General features: G+C 39.0%; 1 protein-coding gene across 1 annotated transcript in view; it reads right to left on the reverse strand.

The window, feature by feature from the left end:
* Positions 1-21694, reverse strand: part of Kcnh5 (potassium voltage-gated channel subfamily H member 5) — a 255124-nt gene that overhangs the window by 194510 nt on the left and 38920 nt on the right. The window contains exon 5 of the mRNA XM_059279702.1: positions 5254-5680. Within this exon, the coding sequence (XP_059135685.1) occupies positions 5254-5680 (427 nt within the window). The remainder of the gene's footprint in view (positions 1-5253; positions 5681-21694) is intronic.

A 21694-nucleotide genomic window follows, 5' to 3' on the forward strand; every position in this document is an offset into this window, starting at 1 on the left:
TCACTAGCTTTAAGAAGTCCCTGAAACTGACTAGATTCACTAGTCCCTTTCCTCCACAAGCACATATAAGCTTCAAGGAATTCTGAGTGATAGCCTCAGACCAGCCAAGTTGACTGAAATAAGCAGAGACCAGCCAAATGTTCTAGAAGGAAAGACTAGCTGGTGCCTGGAAGAAGTTCAGACAAATTAAGCTACTTGGAAAGGATACACTTCAACCTGCTAAGCTGCCTGCAAGTTGTGCAGTGGGCTTCAGGTTTCTACCTTTTGTGACGTGTCACCCATGCTAGGGTGGGTTATTGGTGGCACAGCTATCTTTGAGTCATGTATGATCTGTTAAGTAATCCCTCATCCAATTCCTGTAAGTAACCCCAATAAAACTTACTGGTTCACCAAGTTAGACTTTGGTGGTATCTATACTTTGGTCTATCATCATTTAAGCATCTAGGATGGGTAGGTATTTGTTCCCATCTCCCCTGCAATAATATCACACAACCGTAGATCAGAAAGTGAGTGCTAAAATTAGAGAGAAATAGATTTGGCTTGATATGCTCAAAGACAGCCAGAAACCTAGCATGAACTGGGAGATAACAGACAACAGCAGAAAGAATAGATGTTAATAGGGGTTAAGGTAGGATACTGATAGTCCATCAATAAAGATGGAATAGGTAATTAATGTCTATCTACTGCAAATAGAAACTTCTCTGATGGGGGCTGAGATGCATTAATCTGTGAGTATAACGATAAGTCATTAGGAGTCAGTTTAATAGGATGCCCATTTAGCATAATCACAGTAGGAGGTTCTCCCCTAGTGCCTATGACCTATCTAGCTACAGGTTCTTGTCCTGATGATAGTACCAGGAATTGGTTTTCTCTTGTGAGATGGAACTTAAATCCAATCAAATGTAAGAACTCACAAGATGTTTATGCCGCCATTGCACCAGTGGGCATGTCTTTCCAGGCCAAATTTTATCGTAGCTCCCAGGGTTCACAGCTGGGTAAGACTGATGATGACTCTCCTCCTTTAGTAACATGGAAAACACCTCCCAGCATTATGAAAGCTAGCCAGTAGGAATGATACTTCCATATCAGTACCACCTTGATATCTCCGTGTTTTGTGTGACTTAAATACATAGTGTCTTCAACAATAGGATCCTATTATCAGCTCCAAAGGATAACCAATAGCATTGGCAATAGCTTATATTATTTGGGGATCTATGGGACCTCACTAGCCAACAACTCCTAAAATGGTAATACATTCCTGGCATGGGGCTTTTTATTTGTTAGTCTGTGGTATCAAACAAAGTCATTGTTGTCCTGTTCAAGGTAATTCCATTTCAACTCTTTTTATATATGTGTGTGTGTATAGAAGCTTCTATACTATATATATCTATATCTATATATCAAATGATTTAATTAATAAAAATCTCTCACAGGTGTACGCAGCCACTTGGGTTTTAGTTAATTCCAGATATGGTCAAGTTGACAACCAAGAGTAGCCATCAGATCTGGGAGGGATTGGAGGCATGAAAATCATCAAAAACACATGGTATGAAATTCTCAAAAAAAAAAATAAATTTCTACATGTATGAGGAAACAAAGTAATATAGGTTTTGTTTGTGTGCATTGGAGATATCTATGCTGAGGAATGGTACTGCATGTTTACTTTAAAGGGGGAACTAGGCAGAGATTCTAGGACAAGAATAGCAATAGAAGGAAAATATAGGAGACTACTTCAACAGTCTGAGCTATCAAAAACATCGATTTGGTCTTAGGTGGTAAGCTGTGGAAGCACAAAGAAGTAATTAAATGTAGTTTGAAGGTCAAGTCAAAAAGTTTTGTTGTAAGTGGGTATAACACATAAGAAAATCAGAAATCCAGGATGCTTCCCAGACTTAGGACTTGAGGAACAAAGGAAATAAAAATATGTTTCAACTTCTACATAGTTTTTATTTTTCTTTGATTGTGTTATAAAATGCTATTCTAGACTACCCATTCTAAAAAAAAAAAAAAGAGTTTGGCTAGTTCTTTAAAATCTCAGTAAATACTTATTTGTAATCCTGGGCATTTATTACAGAGATTTAAGAACTTATGTCCATACAAAAAGCTATCTGCAGATGTACAAACACCTTTATCTGTAATACCTCCAAACTAGAAACTTTCAAAAGGAGTCCAAGTTGATAAATCACAAACGTACTTGCACATCAGAATGTAGTATTGGGTAGATACACTTAGAAGTTGGCAGAATTCTCACCTTGGTTCCCTGTCATGTCGAGTGAGGGATATTATGGTTAGAAAGGCCAAACGGAGTAGAGTTGTTTCTGCCGAGGAGAAGAGTGAAGTGAATCAAAAACAGTATTGCATTCCTGGAGGAATTGCAGAAATTAGTGCCACCATGAAAGATGGAGGGATGGTAGTTCTCACCACATTTCCCTTTAACTCTCCTATCTGGCCAGTGTAGAAGGTAGGTGGATCATGGAGAATGACAGTTGACTATTGAAAACTCAATCAAGTAGTGACTCCAATTGCAGCTGCTACACCAGATGTGGTGTCCTTATTTGAACAGATTAGCACATCTCCTGGTACATGGTATGCAGCTGTTGATCTAGCAAATGCTGTTTTCTCAGTACCTGTCCATAAAGACCACCAGAAGCAATTTGTTTTTAGTTGGCAAGGCCAACAGTAAACAGTTTTACCTCAGAAATATATTAACTCTCCAGCCCTGTGTCATAAGTCAGTTTGAAGAGATTTTGATCATCTGTTTTTTGTCCACAAAATATCACATTGGTTCATTACATTGACAAGATTACATTGATTGACCAAGTGAGCAGGAGGTAGCAACCACTTTGAACTCCCTGGTAACACATACACACATCAGACAATGGGAAATAAATCCAATAAAATTTCAAGGGCCTTCTACCTCAGTGAAATACATAGAAGTCCAGTATGTGGGGCCAGAGGCATTCCTTCCAAGGTAAAGGATAAGTTATTGTACCTGGCCCCTCCCACCACCAAGAGAGAAGCACAACATTTAGTGGGCCCATTTGGTTTCTGGAGACAGTGTATTCCTCACTTGAGTGTGTTACTCTGGCCCATCTGCCGAATGGCTCAGAAGGCTTCTAGTTTTGAGTGGGGCCTGGAGCAGAAGGTTCTTCAACATGTCCAGCCTGCCACAAAGGCTGCTCTACCAGTTGGACCATATGGTCCAGTAGATCCAAAATGGTGCTTGAGGTATCAGTGGCAAGTAGGGATGCTGTTTTGAGCCTTTGGAGTAAGGCTTTACCATCATCTACAGACAACTATTCTCCCTTTGAGAGACAGCTCTTGGCCTGCTATTGGGCCTTAGTGGGAAAGGAGTGTTTGATAATGGGCCACCAAGCTACTGTGAAACCTAAGATGCCCTTCATGAGCTGGGTTTTATCTAACCCATCGGTCCCTAAAGTAACATATGCACAGCAGCAATCTGTTATCAAATGGAAGTGGTATATACATGATTGGGCCTGAGCAGGTTCTGAAGGCACAAGCAAGTTACATGAAGAGTTGGCCAAATGCCTATGATTTCCACTCCCATTACAATACTGTCTGCTGACAAGCATGCACCTATCACCTCATTGGGTGTTCCCTATGGTGGATTAACTGAGGGAGAGAAGACTAGGACCGGGTTTACTGATGGTTCTGCACGTTGTGCAGGCGCCACCCAGAAGAGCACAGCTGTAGCATTACAACCCCTTTCTGCAACAACCCTGAAAGACACTAGCAAAGGGAAATCTTCACAGTGGACAGAACTGCAGACAGTATACAGTCATTATTCAAAATTTAAAAAGGTTACCAAATTCTAGGTTTGTGTAAGAATCAAGCAACATGTATTTCATAAACATTAAAAGCCACATAGTGTTGAATTCTGCATTTGTCAGAATGTTTTCTTTATCACATTATTGCCCAAATATCTTTTTGATATGAGTATCAGTTTAATTAATCATGAGAAATCTCTGTGTATGTAGACTATGTTCCTCCTGAAGGTCCCTAGAATAGATAACACTTGCATTCTGATCTGCCCTCTCACTGAAACCCTAATCCACACCAGGAACCTGGGTATTCTTGTCCCTGAGGCTCTATACATGATGGTTAAAGTGGAGAACTAAAGACCTGCTAACACTGCTGCTCTAATAGCTTCCCTACAATAAAGTATGAAAGCCTAGACTCAATCTATTCACTGTTCAGGCCAACCAATGACCCTGAACTCTAGATCTTTCTCGTGAATGCCAGTATCTGAAGTTCTATAATTTGGAGCCCTGGGGGGAAAAAAAGGAAGGCTGACACCCAACATCAATACTAATGACTTCAAGGGTTATAACTTATGTTAATAGTGACCTCATCTTCAGCACAACAATCTTGAAGATACTCTAGGTGTCTGAACTAGGCTTAAATGAGTCATATAGGTCAGCTTGAAGATGGAAATGCCTGAAAACTGTCCTCTGAGACACTTTAAAACAGCATCTGAGGTTTGTACCACTTTCATGTCTGGAACTCTGATGCCATTCAGTCAGAATGTGGGGGCAGAGCACATGGTCTTTAGTTCTTTGAAAGGACATTCTACTTTCAAGAACATCACCAAGTCACTGTAGTTAGGCATACATACTGATTTTTGGACCCTTGTCACTACTAAAGACCTTCAGTTTTCCAGTCCTTTCATTCTCTGTCACAAACTCAACCGACAGCAGTGTTTGTCAAAGAACTACATTTATGAACTTCTTTTCACTAGTCTTCATTATTTAAAAAAAATCAAACTGTATCCTGAAGTCCACTTTAATTCAGAAATTCAGTTATTGACTAAAATATTTTCTAACTTATGGTCTTACATCATATCCCATCTGCTTTTTTAGAAATCCAACTGCCAACAAAACCTACAGAATGCGCCAGACACCTCCTGTCTAGATACCAGAGCTAGTTCCTTCTCAAGAGCTGCCAGGTACAACACCATGCATAAAATCAAATCGCAGACTTCCCAGTCTGAGATTTTTACCATCCTCCTCACACCGTTTTTCATGTGCTAATACATTCTAAAGAGTGATATAAATTCCCTGCATTTTTAATTCCTAGGGCTGAATCAAAAGTAAACCAATTGCAAATGGCTTCAATTAAAACCTTTCTTAAAAAACAGTAGATCATTTCAATCCAGCCAGAGTTAAGCTGGGGGTAAAAAAAAATTTCAAACACTAAAATCATTTTTAATAGAGAAAGAAAAAAGAAACTTACAGCCAACCATCATCATGGCGACTGAGAACATCTTCTCCACATCTGTGGTCGGAGCTATGTTTCCAAATCCTATGGTTGTAAGGCTCGTCATGGTGAAGTAGAGGGAGGACACGTACAGGGAGTCCTTGCTGGGTCCTCCTTCCCAGATCCCTGCACTGGTATTGTAGCGATATGGAGTCCCAATGCTCAAGGCCAACTGGTAGAGCCAGCTGTCTATTTGAATGGTGTTGGTGACTTCATCAATGACCTCATAGTCGCCAATGCTGTACCAGATGCAAGCCAGCCAGTGGGCAACCAATCCAAATACACACACCAGGAGCACAAGGACGGCGGCTCCATACTCCAGATAATGGTCCAGTTTCCTAGCAACACGGCCCAGGCGTAGGAGGCGCACCACCTTCAAAGAACTGAAGAGACTGCTGATTCCCTGCACAAATAAAGAGAAAGTTAAATGACAATAGGAAACAACGTAATAGGTTATTTTTACGATTTGATCACCCAATTATATAGAAAAAAAATAAACATAAGGAAACTCCAATTTTAAATAAGCAAGAAAAAGCCAAAATGATAAATATTTTTCTTTAAAATGCAAATTCCATCCTACCCCAGCAGGAATAGAATGTTTTCAAAATTTAATAGCTGAAATAAGTTTCTAATAACTAAGAACTGTTAAATCTAAGAGAAGTACGATTTTCAAATGCACTCTACACAGAGTATAGATAAAGAGGCGTAAACCCAGGCTCTTTCTTTTTTCTTGCTACGAAAGTTTCCATTATTCCTTATTTTCTAATAGTTAAAAACTGAACCTTCTGAATAAGGAAACCCAGTCTCACTAGCAAGAAAACAATAAACACTCTGTGCATGTGGGGACAAGAAACAAAGTTCATTATTTCTACTGTGTCCTGTCCCAGCCTGCATGAACAGAGCTAAACCTGAGGTTGGTACACAGACTCCAAATTCCCACCGTCCTCTAGCAATAGTCATAGGGAAGATATCCAAAGTACGAGCAGCAAGACATCTATATTTTGTTGAGAAATTTATCAAATTCAATGAAGGTCCCATAGTCACATTTTTTGAAGCACATGATAAATTACCTGGACATGGGGTGGAAGGGTGGAGGGGCAGGAAAAAAGCATCCCTGGCACAGATTGCAAAACAGAGGAAAGATAAAGCAATGACCTGGGATGCTCTCACCTGCAAATCAAGTAAAAGCCATGACCTCCTTACTGTGAACTCTGTTTCCCAGGTGATGGAGAGAGCATCCACCATGACCTCCTCTGACCAACAGAGGGACCAATGAGGCGAAACAGAGATGACATTAACAAGACTCGAATCACAGAATGGTGAAGTTCTTGACATTTAAGGGGGAAAAAAAAAGTTCAGAATGCATCTGCTCTATTATACTTTTTTTTTTTTAACCATGAAAATTTCAAAGAGGAAGGAAAACCAGAACACAAGCACAAGCAACAGATCCCAAAGACGTGAGAAGTAGCAGGTCATTCTGGCGGTTTCGTCTCCACCTGGCTTTCTTTAGGCTGGCCTCAATTTCACTCGCCAGCTCTCAGATGCTGTGACACATAAACAGCCTGGAAATAAATTCCCATTGCACTTGAACATTTGGAGTAAAAATAAGATGCTGAACTTTCGGTAGTTAGAAGAAGTAGGATTGAGACTGAGGACACAGCTCAATCTGTGAAGCACTTGCTGCTCCAGTATGAGGAGCCTGAGTTCAGTCCCAAGAAATCGTGTCAAAGAGGTCAGGCATGGTGGCAGACGTTTGTGAACACAGCGCTGGGGAGGCAGAAACAGGAGGATCCAGTTTCTGATGGGAGACCCTATCTCAAAAAAATAAAATGAAATGAAAATAAGGTGGACAGTGTTTGAGAAGGATCAGTTCCTCAACATGTACACAAACATGTACAGATAAACACCAAAATAGGGAGGGAGGAAGGAAGGGAGGGAGGGAGGGAGGGAGGGAGGGAGGAAGGGAGGGAGGGAGGGAAATTAAAAAGAAAAATGGGCACAATATAGTGACATCAATGCCATAAAGTAAGTAGGTTCAAGACAGCTCAGAAATGCTCAAATATGGAGCTGTATAATTGTCAACAAGAAAGAAAAGATGGGCTTATGGAGCACATCTGTATGCCAGGCTCTGGGTTCAGTGCTGGGGACATTAAGATAAATATTCCTGGTGTCTGCTTTAAAGGAACTCATAATTGAAATTCATGAAAACTTGGAGTTTAATTTTTTTTTATTTTAAATGCTGCTATGGATGCTGTTTTTTTGGTAGCTTGAATTTGTGAAGAAGTGGTAGAGCTTCTCTTTAAATGCCACCCAGGAAAAAAAAGCCATTTCTGCTTGAATTCTTCTCCATTAAAAACAAAAGGAAAACCACAGATATTTTTTACCCCTTTTGAACTAATAAATTGCCACAAGCCCCCGTTAGAATCTAGGAATAAGAATCCACTAGAATTGGAGTCCTAAAGAAAGAGAGAATTTATCCAAAAGGAATCACAACTGAGCTCCAACTCCTGTCGGGGCCACTTACTCAAAAGCATGTTTTCCACAGCCTGGCCCAACTTCACTTACATAACACATGATGCTTCATGGACATAGGTTTGGCTGTAGGTTCCATGTTGACCTTTTTCCTTTTAACTTGTTTTTAAATAACTCCCCAACTGGCATACTTGGCAAAAATCATCTTGCAAGACTATCCTTCTCTACGTTTCTTTCATGGGCTGGGGTCCTCATCAATGAGTGCCTCTAGCCTTTTTTAAGGTTTCATTGGTCTTATGCAAAAGGATGGATAACCCCCAAGACCTCTTCTCTGAACACTCAACAGAAATAACTCTTGAGTTTCTTAAGAGGTAAATGCTGCTATAAATTTCCATGTGAATGCCCCATTGGTTCCAAAGGTTTGAATGGGACAGGGATGCTTCATTCTCCCAAATCAGTCTCTTACCCCTTGCCCTGTAGTACACATCACTGGTACCCACCTGGTCTCTGAGTCTCAAATCTTTCTTCTCTCTGACAGATCAGCTTTACAAGCTCCGGGGTGCTTATTGCTCAAAGTGCCTAAGAGAGCGACATTTACCCAGATAACAAATCTGTCAAAATATTCCTTTCTTTCTTGTTCCTATCAGACATGGTTTCATTTTCTGTTTTGTGTGGCTCATTGTTGATGCTGCTATATTTGTTATACTTGTGTAACTAGTCACAAATCATACTGTACACAGTACCAGCATAGAATCTTTAAAATGTATATTTGTCTAATCATGTCCCTTTCTGACCTAAAACCATTTCTACTAGCTTATTATTCATGGGATTAAATATGACTTGCCTATTCTAATATGTGAACCCTTGATGAGTTGGTCCTCATCCATCCCAGCCACTCCTCTGTATGATTGCCAGGCAGTTGCAGGATCTACTTGGCACAGTGAACAGAATCCCAGGCTGCTCCATGCCATGTTACAACTGGTTAATTCCCTCTACTTAAATAATCCTTTCCTTCCATTTCCTTGGTAACTAGGATCTTATGACATGGCAAATGTTCTTCCCTCCACTACCCTCATTGTCATGCTCTCACTTTCTCCCCCACTGAGAACTGGGTGTTTAGCTTTGTGTTATCATACACTCTTTGCACATCTCTAGTGAAACAATTATCACAGTCACACTTCATTACAAATCTGTTTCCATACATGACATGCCAGGAAACTATAAACTCCTTGAAGAGTATATCTATTGTCAATTCCCAACCTGCCAGTTGAACCTACATTAAGCAGTCAATACAGTCAATAAATGAAGAAGTGACTTTTAGAATAAGCAAATGTGGGGATGGATCTGGAGTCCTTTGTTTGTTATAGCTAACAAACTGACTTGACAGCATAACGTGGGGAAGAAACAGTCGGTGTAACTTTGCATTGCAAAAATAGAATTCAGAAATGAATATGAAAGACAAATTCTACCTCTGCACTGACCAGGCCACACATTCAGGGGGCACAGTAGATATATTCACCAGAGGGTTGCAGGAAAATAACTAAAACCCATAGACTTTGAGAAATGGGGAAGGAACTGAAGAAACAGAGAATGGGCAGGACACAGCTATATCCCTATACACAGGCCAGGAGCGAGGGTGAGTGAGTTCTGTGCAAGGCTGATGTGAGCAGCCTGGCTCATGGTTGGACTGACATGAATGGAGGAATGTACCAAAGACATCAACAACCATGCGCCATGTACCCCATGCAGTCGGCCAAGCAAAAAGCTGGACCGTTGGCTGCTTCTTCAAAAGGATAGACTAGGTGACAATAAATACTACACATTTGCTACACACAGGGTACTGTTCTCAGTGTTTTCCATATGTGAACCCATTTAGTCTCCAAAACGACTCTATGGGCTAAGCCTCATGAAAACATGGTCCAGAAAAGTTTAGTCATTTCATAAACTTCACGTGGCTAGTAGAGAAAGGTTCTCAGAACAAATATGGGCAATCTGGCTTCAGACTCCTTGCTCATTCTGAAACTCACTGTGCCAAGACCACATACACTAAACTGAAAGCTAGTTCATATGAGGAGCATTCTCCACAGGATGTGCCTACAAGATGACATACCGAAGCTCCCTTGGCAGAACTCAGTCATGGCAAAGGTGCACAGAGGATGATGGTCTGTGGAGGTACATAGTCCTGGGACACACAGCAAGTCACTTCACTTTACAGTCGTGGGATTCTGACCTTCAGTGCTCACAGGATGGAAGAGAGGCTTCAAGGTCACAGCAAGCAAGCAGTGCAAGTATCACCCAGGCCCAGCCCTCCAGGTTCCTAGCACATTCTTCAGAATAACCATTTGCTTTTCAGTCTTCCCGTCCATGCTCCATCACATCCCACACAGTCCCGGCAATATGAATCTTGCTAACCACCAGCACTTAGCTCATCCTCTGAGGCCTCATCAGGCCTGTGTGATTAAACACACTCTCTTCTGCTTGACTTTAATACCCACATGTTCACCTTTGTCTACATTCCATGTCATTTTCCACTATTTTTGTGTGTAGCAATGGTGCACTAGACCTTTCTGCTGCCAAAGGCAATGCCAAACTTCACCTTTGAACTTGCCTTCAGCGTTCAATTCATTCATTGTTTTATCTAATCAGAAACTGTTACCCAAAGTAATAGATAAATAACTAAGTTGGCTTTGCTTAGAAATTCCCCATTATTTGGATCAAAATGAATCTCATGCAATCAGTACAAATAAAAACTCAGAATAACTTAAAGCCAAATGTCCATCCCAGCAGAATGGATAAGGTATACTATCTTCATTCAATGGAATACTTTCTAAAAATAAACTAGAATTATACCTAATAACAGGAATAAGTATAAGAATAACATATTAAACAAAATCAATAAGACACCAGAGAGCATATACTATATGATTCCATTTGTGTGAAGTTCAAAAAGAAGCTAAATTACCCTATGGGGTTAGAAGTGAGGAGATTAGCTTTCATTATTGGGGAGGGGTATTAATAGGGTGGGTTTGTTTTATGAAGTTCCATGAACTGTATGTCTAAGGTTGATGTGCTTTTCTTAAAGTACATTGGAAGACCCCGTGGTCTTGCCTATGATGTTAACATATCATCAGACACAGGTTCAGATGAATGATTCCTCACTCACCCTATTACTAGAGAGCAGGATTAGCCAAACTCTATCTAAAACAAAGTATTTTCTAATCTTATGGCTCATTTCTATGACCTTTACAATGGGCCACAAACTGGATTTAATTCACTGGTAACTTTAATTTCACTCCTCTGATAATACAGGATATTTTACAGACTTTTCTTCAAAAACTTCTCTCCTAGTCTGTACATACTTTTAATAACAATTTCTTGATTCTCTACTTTCCACCAGTGTTACCTGTTCAATCATTTTCTGCTTCATTTCACTCCAAACTTTGCATTCCTTCTGTACCCTCTCTGTACCTCATGGCTTTCTGCCTTGTTCTAACCTCTGAGATCTTACAGCACAAATCCCTGAGGCACCTCTGGTGGAAAACATTATCAAACACAGCAAATGCATAATAGAACACAGCAGGGTTGATGGGAAACTCTCAGTCATCCCATGCATTTTCCCCATCTTTGCCAGTTTCCTTCCTTGATAAGCCCTCCAAGGAAGAGCAGGAACATCCTAGAGTAAGAGAAATCCCCATGCTGTTAACGCTTTTATTGTTTTGTGGACTTCCACATTAAGAACTATTGTGAACAAGTCCTTGCAATGATAAAGCCATCTAAAACAAACATCAGTTAGTTCAGCTGATCATCACTAATAATAGTAGGCATGTAATTCAGCCAATATTCTTTCTTGCTTTATTCCTTTCCTTGTTATGTAAACATAAGAATAATCAAAGGACTTTCCTTGACGAATAATAATAATAATAATATCACATGAAAATTAAGGGAGGGCAAAAGACCAGATATTTAGACACAGTGTCCCATTGCATGGCTTTTCACCTATACCTCGCCATCTTACAACACAGGATTCTGTGAGAGATTTTAAAAAACACACACAGCTGGGATTATTTCTCTTCCTGTATCAGTTCTCCTCTGCAAAGTGACTTGCAACCCTCCCATTAGGAGAAAGGATTGATTTCAGAGCCCTCGGATCTGAGCCAGCCTTATGACTTGTTTTGCCCAGCAGAATGTGATATAAATGCTCTCGTGTCAGTTCCAAACCTAGACCACTTTGCCCAGCTCTACTCACGGTCTTAGAAGCCAACACAGCTACTGTGTGAAGAAGACCAACTAAGCTTTGAGAGGAAGAGAGGCCATAGAAGTGGCCCTTTGCATCATTGAGTTCCATCACCTCAGCTCCAGTCAATTCAGTATATAGGTAAACTTGACTGAAATAAGCCCAGAGTAGCTCAGTTCAGAACTGCTCATTTAAAACGCAGACTCACTAGTTATAAGTAATAAAAAATGTCATAGTTGAATTGCAGAAGAAAATATGAAGATCTTTCAGATACAATAGATTTAAACCAAAATCATCAAGTAGATAAGACATGGGCCTCCAATTTGAAACATGTTAATATACAATTATTAGGTATCATTAGTCTATTACATTAGAAAACATGTTGTTAACATACATAACATTTTTGATTCATAACAATCAATTCTCCAAAACAGGGAACTAAAAGTTATGACTGAAAAATCCTTGAAAATATTTCTGAAATCCAATCTTACCTAAAATCTCATCAGTATTTTAACTGGTACCCATGCAAATAGTCTTTCAATAAAGCAACACCAGGGGTCATCCACCAATTTATATGCAACAGCTTTCCCAAGTCTCAGATATCCACACTCATGGACACAATCTGAAGTGCATCATATTCATTGCAGTCTCAATCACTTTGAATTGAAACATGTGGTTGGTATGTAAAATGAATTAAAAAAATTCTTAGTAAAAAGAAAAACAGGCCGGGCGGTGGTGGCGCACGCCTTTAATCCCAGCACTCGGGAGGCAGAGCCAGGCGGATCTCTGTGAGTTCGAGGCCAGCCTAGGCTACCAAGTGAGTTCCAGGAAAGGCGCAAAGCTACACAGAGAAACCCTGTCTCGAAAAAAAAAACAAAAACAAAAAGAAAAACAAAAAAATCCTTCTATTGGGTTACATGCTCTTCTCTGTTGAGTTCAGTGATGCAGTTATACAAAATGCAACAGTTCAATTCCAGTCAGGTAACAGATATTTTCCCTCAATCTCTCAACCCTCTGAAATCTCTCTTTCTCTTATTATACAGCACCATAATTTTAACAACATCAACAATAGAAATTTCTTAGTACTTCTTACTCTTCTTATACTCTCTATCGAAATGTAAATCCTAGCTAATTATTAACTTTCTTTAAACCTGAATAAGAGTTATTCAAGAAACCACACAATAAAGGAGATTGTTTATACTATAAATTCACTAGTCAACTTCAATGCATTTCTCAACTACTGAGCAATTTTGCTATTTTACTTGTAATTTCATTTACTCACTGTATTTTAAACTGTCTCTACTCTAGCTCTAACCATTCCTCACTCAATTATATTTTCCCACAGACATTTAAATACTTCATATCTCTCAGTAAAAATGATATTATACCCCCTTCACTGTCTTAAAGATGTTGTCTGGTTAAGAAATCAGACACCAAGAAGTATCTTTGTCATCTTTTATTAACATCCCTTACTCCTAATCTACTTTTAAATTTTATTAGTTTTAACCCCTAAGAATCTCTCAAATATCTACTCTTCTCCATCTCCACTGTCCCCACAGTGTGAGCTTCTCTCTCCTACACCTACCAGAGTTTCTTAAGCTTCAAGGCATTTATTAGAATGCATTCAGCCTGTTATGAACATTATAAAACAGTCATTGTCAGAATCACTAACAGCTTATCATTATAGCTTTTACTTATTCCAAACATTGTTCAGCTTTGCATCCATGATCTAGCCCATGCTTATCACTCTACTCTCAATCTCCACCACTCTTCTCTTCCCTAAGCACCTTACTACTGAACCATTGAATATATCTGGCTCCCTCAAACACAAGGACTGTGTATTTGTCATTTGTTCTAGATGGAATGTTCTACAATTCTTCGTGTCCGTCCTTAGCCTACATGGCTCTAATAATACTTTACAGCTCAGCACAGTCATCATCTCCTCAGAGAACCATTCCTTTCCTATTTAGACCAAGCCATTTAATTATATAATCTCAAAGAAACCTACACATTTCTATCATGATATTTGTATTTGTGATTGGGTGTGCCCATCATATTATTTTCATTCTTGGATCCACAAGTCAGCCTGTAGTATTTTGTCACATAATAGGCACTCAAATATTTATTGAAAAATTAGTACACCAATAAAGGAATAAAATAATAAGTATATAAGTCTCTCATAATAATTTCTGACTCCTCCAGCATTAATATTAAAATAAATAATTAATAGATATTTAATTTTCATAAGTAAACTATATCAGGCAACTGGACAGAAACCACAAAACAATAATAAGCTTTGTTTAATAAGTATTGGGCTCTTATTCTAAGTAGATTTTATACATGAATGACTACATAGTCCATTTCCATTTCCTTTTGTAGAGTACAATTTAAAGACTGAGAGAAAATTGCAAACTACATTTGTTATCTGAACCTCTAACCCAGATAACAAATTCTATTGCCTACTTTCTATTCAGAACTTACTTCTCTGACTCATGCTACCAAGAGCTCCATAGGGAAATAATCCTAATTACTCCAAGCATTAGCAACATCCTTCAGTGGGGGAATCTGAATTTAAATGACTCGTACATGACACCTGCTTTGGACAATTTGCATTCTTACTGAATCACAGTGACTTGCATAGATAGATAGATAGATAGATAGATAGATAGATAGATAGATAAACAGATAAATAGATAGATAGATCATACATACATACATACACACACAACAGGTAAAGAAAAGGATGTTTCCATTTAGCAACAATAATTTACTAACTAAAAAGTTAAAAATAATGCTTCCCATTGCAGAAGTGACTTTAATACCCACTGGGTCAACAGTAAATACAAAGCCTGATCAAAATATGCAGCCTACAAAGAGGTATATTGACTAAAACCTTTGCTATCTCCAAACATTATATTTACACCCTAAACAAAGTTGGAGAATGCTTGAAATCTTTCTTCAATAGATTATACAGCCTTTATAATAAAATCTAAACTCTGTAACACAGCCTGCCTTTGTCACCCCTCCCCACAGCCTCCCTCTGAAGCTGTCTCTTACTCTCTATACTCTGTTCATAGAGGACTTCTACCCTTCCTTCTAAACTGCCATGCTCTCTTTCCCCTGAGGTATCTCCAAGTATCCTGTTTAAAACTGTTTCTCTAATCTTCCAAATGCTTCTTTTGCCTGATGAATTCATACTCATCTTCCAGGTCTGCGCTTAAGTATCATTGCTTTAGAGACCTGTCTTAGCTATTCCCTTCCTCAAAGAAAATGGGATTCTTGCTGTACAGCACTGATAATTGGTCCAAGGAATGCTGGCAGAATGAAGTAATGGGCAGTGAAATATGACACAGAAAAAGGCTAAAGCAATTGCAATTAACTATGTAAGCAGATGAAAAGTGGAGAAGTTAAGTATATGTGCCTATTACTTTTTGTCAACTTGACACAGACTAGAATTACTAGGAAAGAGTGAACCTCAGATGAGGAATTGCGTACATCAGGTTGGCCTGTAAGCAAGTCTGTGAGACATTTTCTTGTTTCATGTGAGATGGCCTAGACCATTGTGGGAGAGGCCATTCCTGGCCAGGTGGTCCTGGGTTTCATAAGAAAGCAAGCTGAGCAGGTGATGGGCAGCCAATGAGTAAATGGCTTTCTGCTATGGTCCCTGCCTTGGCTCCTACTTGAGTTCCTGCCCTGACTTCTGCTGATGATGGACTGTGACAAAAAAGTGTAAAGCAAACAAATCCTTCCATCCTAAGTTGTTTTGGGTCAGTGTTTTACTACAGCAATGGAGAAGAAAACCAGAGTTTTCCAGGGAAACAGAACTAATAGAAGACTACAGATAGAATTAGAAATGGAGACAGTATAAAGAGAGGAAAAAGATGTATAAGGTATTACATCCATCAAGAGAGATGTCTACAGCTCTGTAGAGACCTCTATTTATATCTATCTGTCAAGAAAGACGTTTGAGAAATGAGTTCACATGATTACAGGGGTTTTATAGCCCCACGTGTTGCCATCTGTAAACTGAAGGTCCAGGAGAGCCAATAGCATAATTTAGCCAAATGTAAAGACTAAGAATGAGAACTGTTTTATTAGTCCTAGTCTCTGAGCAAGACAACATGAGATGAAATACCCAATCAAGTGATAAAACAAGAAAGGGGGAAGACAAATAAGAAGAGGAAGAATTTCTCTTTTCTCCATCTTTGTTCCATTTGGGTTCTTAACATACTGAAAGAGACTCACTCACATGGGGGGAAGCAGCGATCACCTCTACCACATACACTAACGGAAATGATCATCTTATCCAGAGCTAAAATTAAAAAAAAAAAAACTGAAAGAAAAAAAAGAAAAAAGAAAGATAAAACCTTAACCTCCAAGTTTTGTGTTCCTGTCAAGAAGAGATCTAAGATTAACCATCAAAATGAAAAATCCAGGGAGTAGAGAGGAAAGGAAAAACTTGAGTGAATCAGATTAATAACAGTCGAGTGAAGATCTCCAAATTCTAAAACAGCTAGAGCTTCAGAGTGAGCAGCCGTGTTTCTTAAAACAATTCTCTCAAATGGCCCCTTTCTAATCATCTTGACTATATATATGTTAATGCATTTGTATGGGCTATAATTTAAAGTATATCAATGTCTAAACAAGACAACAACAAATGTGTTCAGTAAGTAACTCCATGTTTATTCCAACCCATTTTGATCCCATTTTATGCCCATCCCAGCCCAGCACTCCCTTCCTTGCTCATTGGCCGACCTTGTAGTGTTAGACCACTCACCTAATCCTAGAATTTGCCTGTGTATTGGGCCAAAGCCTTTTCAGTCATTTTGATCTACGATCATAGTTTACTTTCTAAGCCATCACTGTTCCTTTTTCTATGCTCTAAAACGATGTCATCTTTACATTTAAACTGCCTACCATTTGAGGACACATGAATCTCTTTTTTGTAATAGTTACATTTAACCACAACATACTTTCCTATTTGCTTCAACTTCTAATCACGCAAGTCATTCTCTATGTAAGGTATTGTCCTGTTTTATTTTAATTTGGAAAGAATATTTATTTATATCTATACTACATATAGATATAAATATACTGTTTAAACTTTTCTTCCTTGTTTACTATGTTTTTCTCACACCAGAATATAAACTTTAACCAAGATGGTCTTAACTTGGTTAATCTTTAGGGAGGCTTCATCTCAATTCGAAGGCCCTGACTTTCTTTTCCTTACAGCATTTCCCATGGAAAATTTTAAGTAAAAAATTCTTTCTCACATCCTTTAAGATATAAATTTCCTAACCCTTTCCTAATTTATAAACTAGAAATAACTTGATCAAGGACTTCGGGGAATATTTTCAAAAACATACTCATCAAAAAGACAAGAGTCTTCCCTATCACACAGACTCTAGGCCCAGCTTTGATAGGGATCAATTAGTAAATACAAGTGGCCAAATCCCATTGATCAACGTGTCCAAGATTTGTCTCAGCAAAATTCTTTCACCTCCATTGCAACATTCTCTCTCCAACAGTCCTGAATACAGAATTCTTTGTTGTTATTAACAATGTCTGATACAATTTCTCTTAAATAGTTCCATAAATACAGGAGGATTTGCAAGCTCACCCTCTGCTAAATCCCTATCACTTAGAGTAAAGAGGGAACTCAGGGAATAGTTGGGAATAAATTTGTGAATGAAATGAAGGAAAGGCCTTTTTCATTTTATACCTAAAGGATAATTTTGATATAAAAATAAATAAATCTTCCTTGGGCTACACTTACCTGTTTCTAAAAGTACCACCATATCGCAGAAGTCAGCTTAAACAGTTATTATTCACTCTACATACCAGAAATATGATGATGCTAATAATAAATATTAGTGGCATAATCTTACTTCTACTAACATGGAAATTGTATATGTAATAAAAATAATCACTTTTTTGCCAATACAGACAACATTGTCATTAACTAGACATACTGCTATTGACTTTAATTTTTAGATTTTAGTACTGAACATGAAGTACAATAGATTTTAAAATTCCAACAGATACATTGGATAGTCTAAGAATTTCTAATTATAAGAAAGTAATGTTACCAGGTTCCTGCTATCTATACCTGCTGTGGAATAATCCTCTTGTAAAGATTTGTTACTCAAATTGGTTTAATATAACACTGATTGGCCAGTAGCCAGGCAGGAAGTGTTGGTGGCATGACCAAACTAAGACTGTTGGGAAGAGGAAGAGTGGAGTAAGAAGTCACCAGCCAGATGCAGAGGAAGCAAGATGAGAATGCCATACTGAGAAAAGGTACCAAGACTTGTGGCTAAACATAGATAAGAATTTATGGGTTTATTTAAGTGTAATAGCTAGTTAGTAATAAGCCTGAGCTACTTGCCAAGCATTTATAATTAATATAAGCCTCTGTGTGGTAATTTGGGAATCAGCTGCTGGATATTTGAGAGTTGCTGGTAGGATAGAAACTTCTGCCTACATATACCTCCTCATTAAATGTGTCTAGGACAATGGAAGGGAGAGGAACTCACAAGCCCCACCCCAATGAAGAGTTATTGAGAATAAATGTTTTCTGAGGGAAGGAGAATTGGTTAAGGGTGTGACTCATAGTAGGCTGACCACAATCCATTGGATGACCACACAGTTGTGACTATATGAGTAATACAAATTGGATTCTTTGTATTACTAAAATAAAAATTAGTTTTAAAATGAGGTGGTGAGGAGGTGCGGGGTTGATCTCAGAGGAGTTAGGGGAAAATACAATTAAAATATATTGTATGCAATTCTCAAAGAATTAATAAAAGTACTATTTTAAGTGACTAGAACAATTATGGTAGCTATAAAACTTCAAACAAAAGCATTTGAAGAAGGCCATTCAAAACTTAATAGAATTCCTTGTGCAATGATAAGAGTATCCAAAGAGAGCTAATTTTTAATTGGCACATTGATCTAAATACAAACACAGTGAAAAATATTGTCATGGGTCAGTCATGATGGCACATAACTGCATTCTCAGTACTCAGAAGCTTGAGAGGGGAGGATCATTAAATCCAGGTCAAGCTATGATGCACAGTGAATTTGAACAGCCTAGAATATGCAGTTAATTCAAAGCTAGCTTGAGCTACATAGGAAGATGCTAGAAGGAAGAAAAAAGTAGCAGGACAGAGAATGAGAGGAAAGAAAAATGGAGGTGAGAGAGAGATGAGGAAGAGAGCAAAGGGGAGGAGAAGGCAGGCATTTATGTTCATCCAAAAAACACAAAGCAGAAATGTGCTATATCTGTATCTGTATCTGTATCTGTATCTGTATCTGTATCTGTGTTTGTATCTGTGCCCACAGTGCTGACTAGTTCAACATGTCAACTCACAAGACTGCCATAGATGGTAGCTAGCGTCTCAGAAGGCATGCAAGATAGGAGTCATGACTGTGGGTAGGATGGCCTCTTCTGTAGAGGTTGACCTCATAGAAACCTGTGGAACTGTCCACAGAGCTGTAGTCCTTGTGCCCCATCTTCCCACAAGAGACAAGTCAACTCTGAGAAAGGTAAACTAGACCTATCTTGACTTACAGCCTTGAAATCTGAAACTGCCTTCCTCCAACCACTCCATCTCACACAGAAAACTGAAACTATAACTGTCTACATTAGCATGACTGTACCTACTAAACTGACCCTATTTTCCAAGAACTGCCTGTCCCAAATTCTTGCTTTTCTGTGTTTGGAAATTTCCAAAAACCATAACTCAACAGTAGAAAACATCAGCAGACATCTTGTACTTGTACTCTTGGATCTTGTACTCTTAAGATCCCTTTCAGTTCTTTGCTTCAAAACCCTCATCTTGGAACTGTGTGTATCTTGCTAGTAGAGTTCATGTGTAACATGCACAAAGCATAAAATCCCTATGGCCAAAAGTAATCATCCTCACTTAACTATCACCACTAACTCTCAACTGTTGCCCTTACCCAATCTTAACTGATCATCACAACCCATCCCAGCTGAGAAATGCTGGCCTTGCATTACATTTGCTTCCTCAATAGTTTCTGTCCTTGCTTTTCCTCTTGATAACACAGCTACAACTTCATAAAGTAATGTTCTCCCTGACTTTTGGTCAATAATAAAGTCAATTCTATATTCTCTTGATGGCAAAGTGGATTAGCAATTTGGGGACATGGAGCTTTTGACAGCCTCATGACAAGAGATCCCACCAGACCTAATACCTTTAGTAACAATAGCCCAGGTGCTGCTTTCAGAGTACCACATGGATATGTCAGTGTTGGATCGTTCAACGAACTCATTTCACACTTTGGCATCCTCATCTGTGTGTTTATAGTTCACTGAAAGTTTCCTGTAGTTCAGATACAATTACTGACCCTTCTTTTTAACGTAAAGTTGGCATCCTCATCTGGGTGTTTATAGTCCACTGAAAGTTTTCTGTAGCTCAGATACAACTACTGACCCTTCTTCTTAACATAAGCTTTACTTCCAAAGAACACAGATTATGAATTTTTCTTCCACTGATCTCTAGAGTAACAAGAGAAGATAGTTCACAAAAGTTAGCCTCATGCAGAAGAGAAAATGGTTTATTCACACTTCACGATGTCTAAGAAACAAAACTTTTTTGTTTTGTTTTGTTTTGCTTTGCTTTAGAGGCAGGATCTCACTGTGCATCTGACTACCCTGGAACTCCCAACGTATACTAAGCTTGCTTCAAATTCAGAGATCTGCCTGCCTCTGCCTCCTCTGCCTCTGCCTCTGCCTCTGCCTCTGCCTCCGCCTCCACCTCCACCTCAACCTCTGCCTCTCAGGAGAGCCAGTACTAAAGCTGTGTACCACCATGCCCAGCTTAAACAAAACTTTTTAAAGATGAGGACACCAATGACAGAGATGAACATATTCCTGGGAATTGGTGGGCATTATATGAGAGAAATAACATCATGTACTTAAGTGAAGTAATATTGTAGTGGGTAGCCATTCCAGCTTTGATCTGGAAGTTCCAACCCCCATTAAGGTTTCGGTAACTGTCACGCCTACAAGGCGGGGCCAAGAGAGGGCCCTGAAGACCCGAGATCCAGATGTACCACCCTTTCTTGGTTCCTGGACCCCAACGCTAGAGTCAGACCTAGCAGAGTTCAGAGGCAGACCGAGTAGAGTTCTCCAGAGAATGCTGCCGGACTGCGCTATGTCTTCCCCAGTCCCTGCAACCTACCTATCCCTTCATTTGTAAGTTATGCCACTAAATAAACCTCCCTTTTAACTATGTGGAGTGGCCTTAATAATTTCACCAATACACTACAAAGGAAGTAGGTAGTTCCTCACACTAGATCCATAGAGTCAGAATTTCTCAAGCATTGGCATGAGTACTGCACAAAAAGATGAGAACAACTTCTACACAAACATCCATATGGCTAAGGTACAGTTTTCACACACAGCAAGCAGACAGTGATGTATTTTAACTGTCCCTTGCCTTCATTTCAGAATTATGCCCCAAAGCTCAAAGACAGGAAGCATTCATCATGAATGAAGATCAGAACAGACAAAAGTGTCTTCTTATGTAAGCAGAAAAATCAAATAAAGGGGCCTCATTGCTTGCTATTTCTTATTCTCTCAGTGCTAATTCCCTCAGCAGACAGACCACTTTGTCTCAGTGGAAAACTCATGCAAAATAACACGGGCCTGAATCATTGCTCAATTTCAAAGATAAGCATGTC

The sequence above is a fragment of the Peromyscus eremicus genome, chromosome 14, assembly GCF_949786415.1.
Source record: "Peromyscus eremicus chromosome 14, PerEre_H2_v1, whole genome shotgun sequence".
Lineage (NCBI taxonomy): Eukaryota > Metazoa > Chordata > Mammalia > Rodentia > Cricetidae > Peromyscus > Peromyscus eremicus.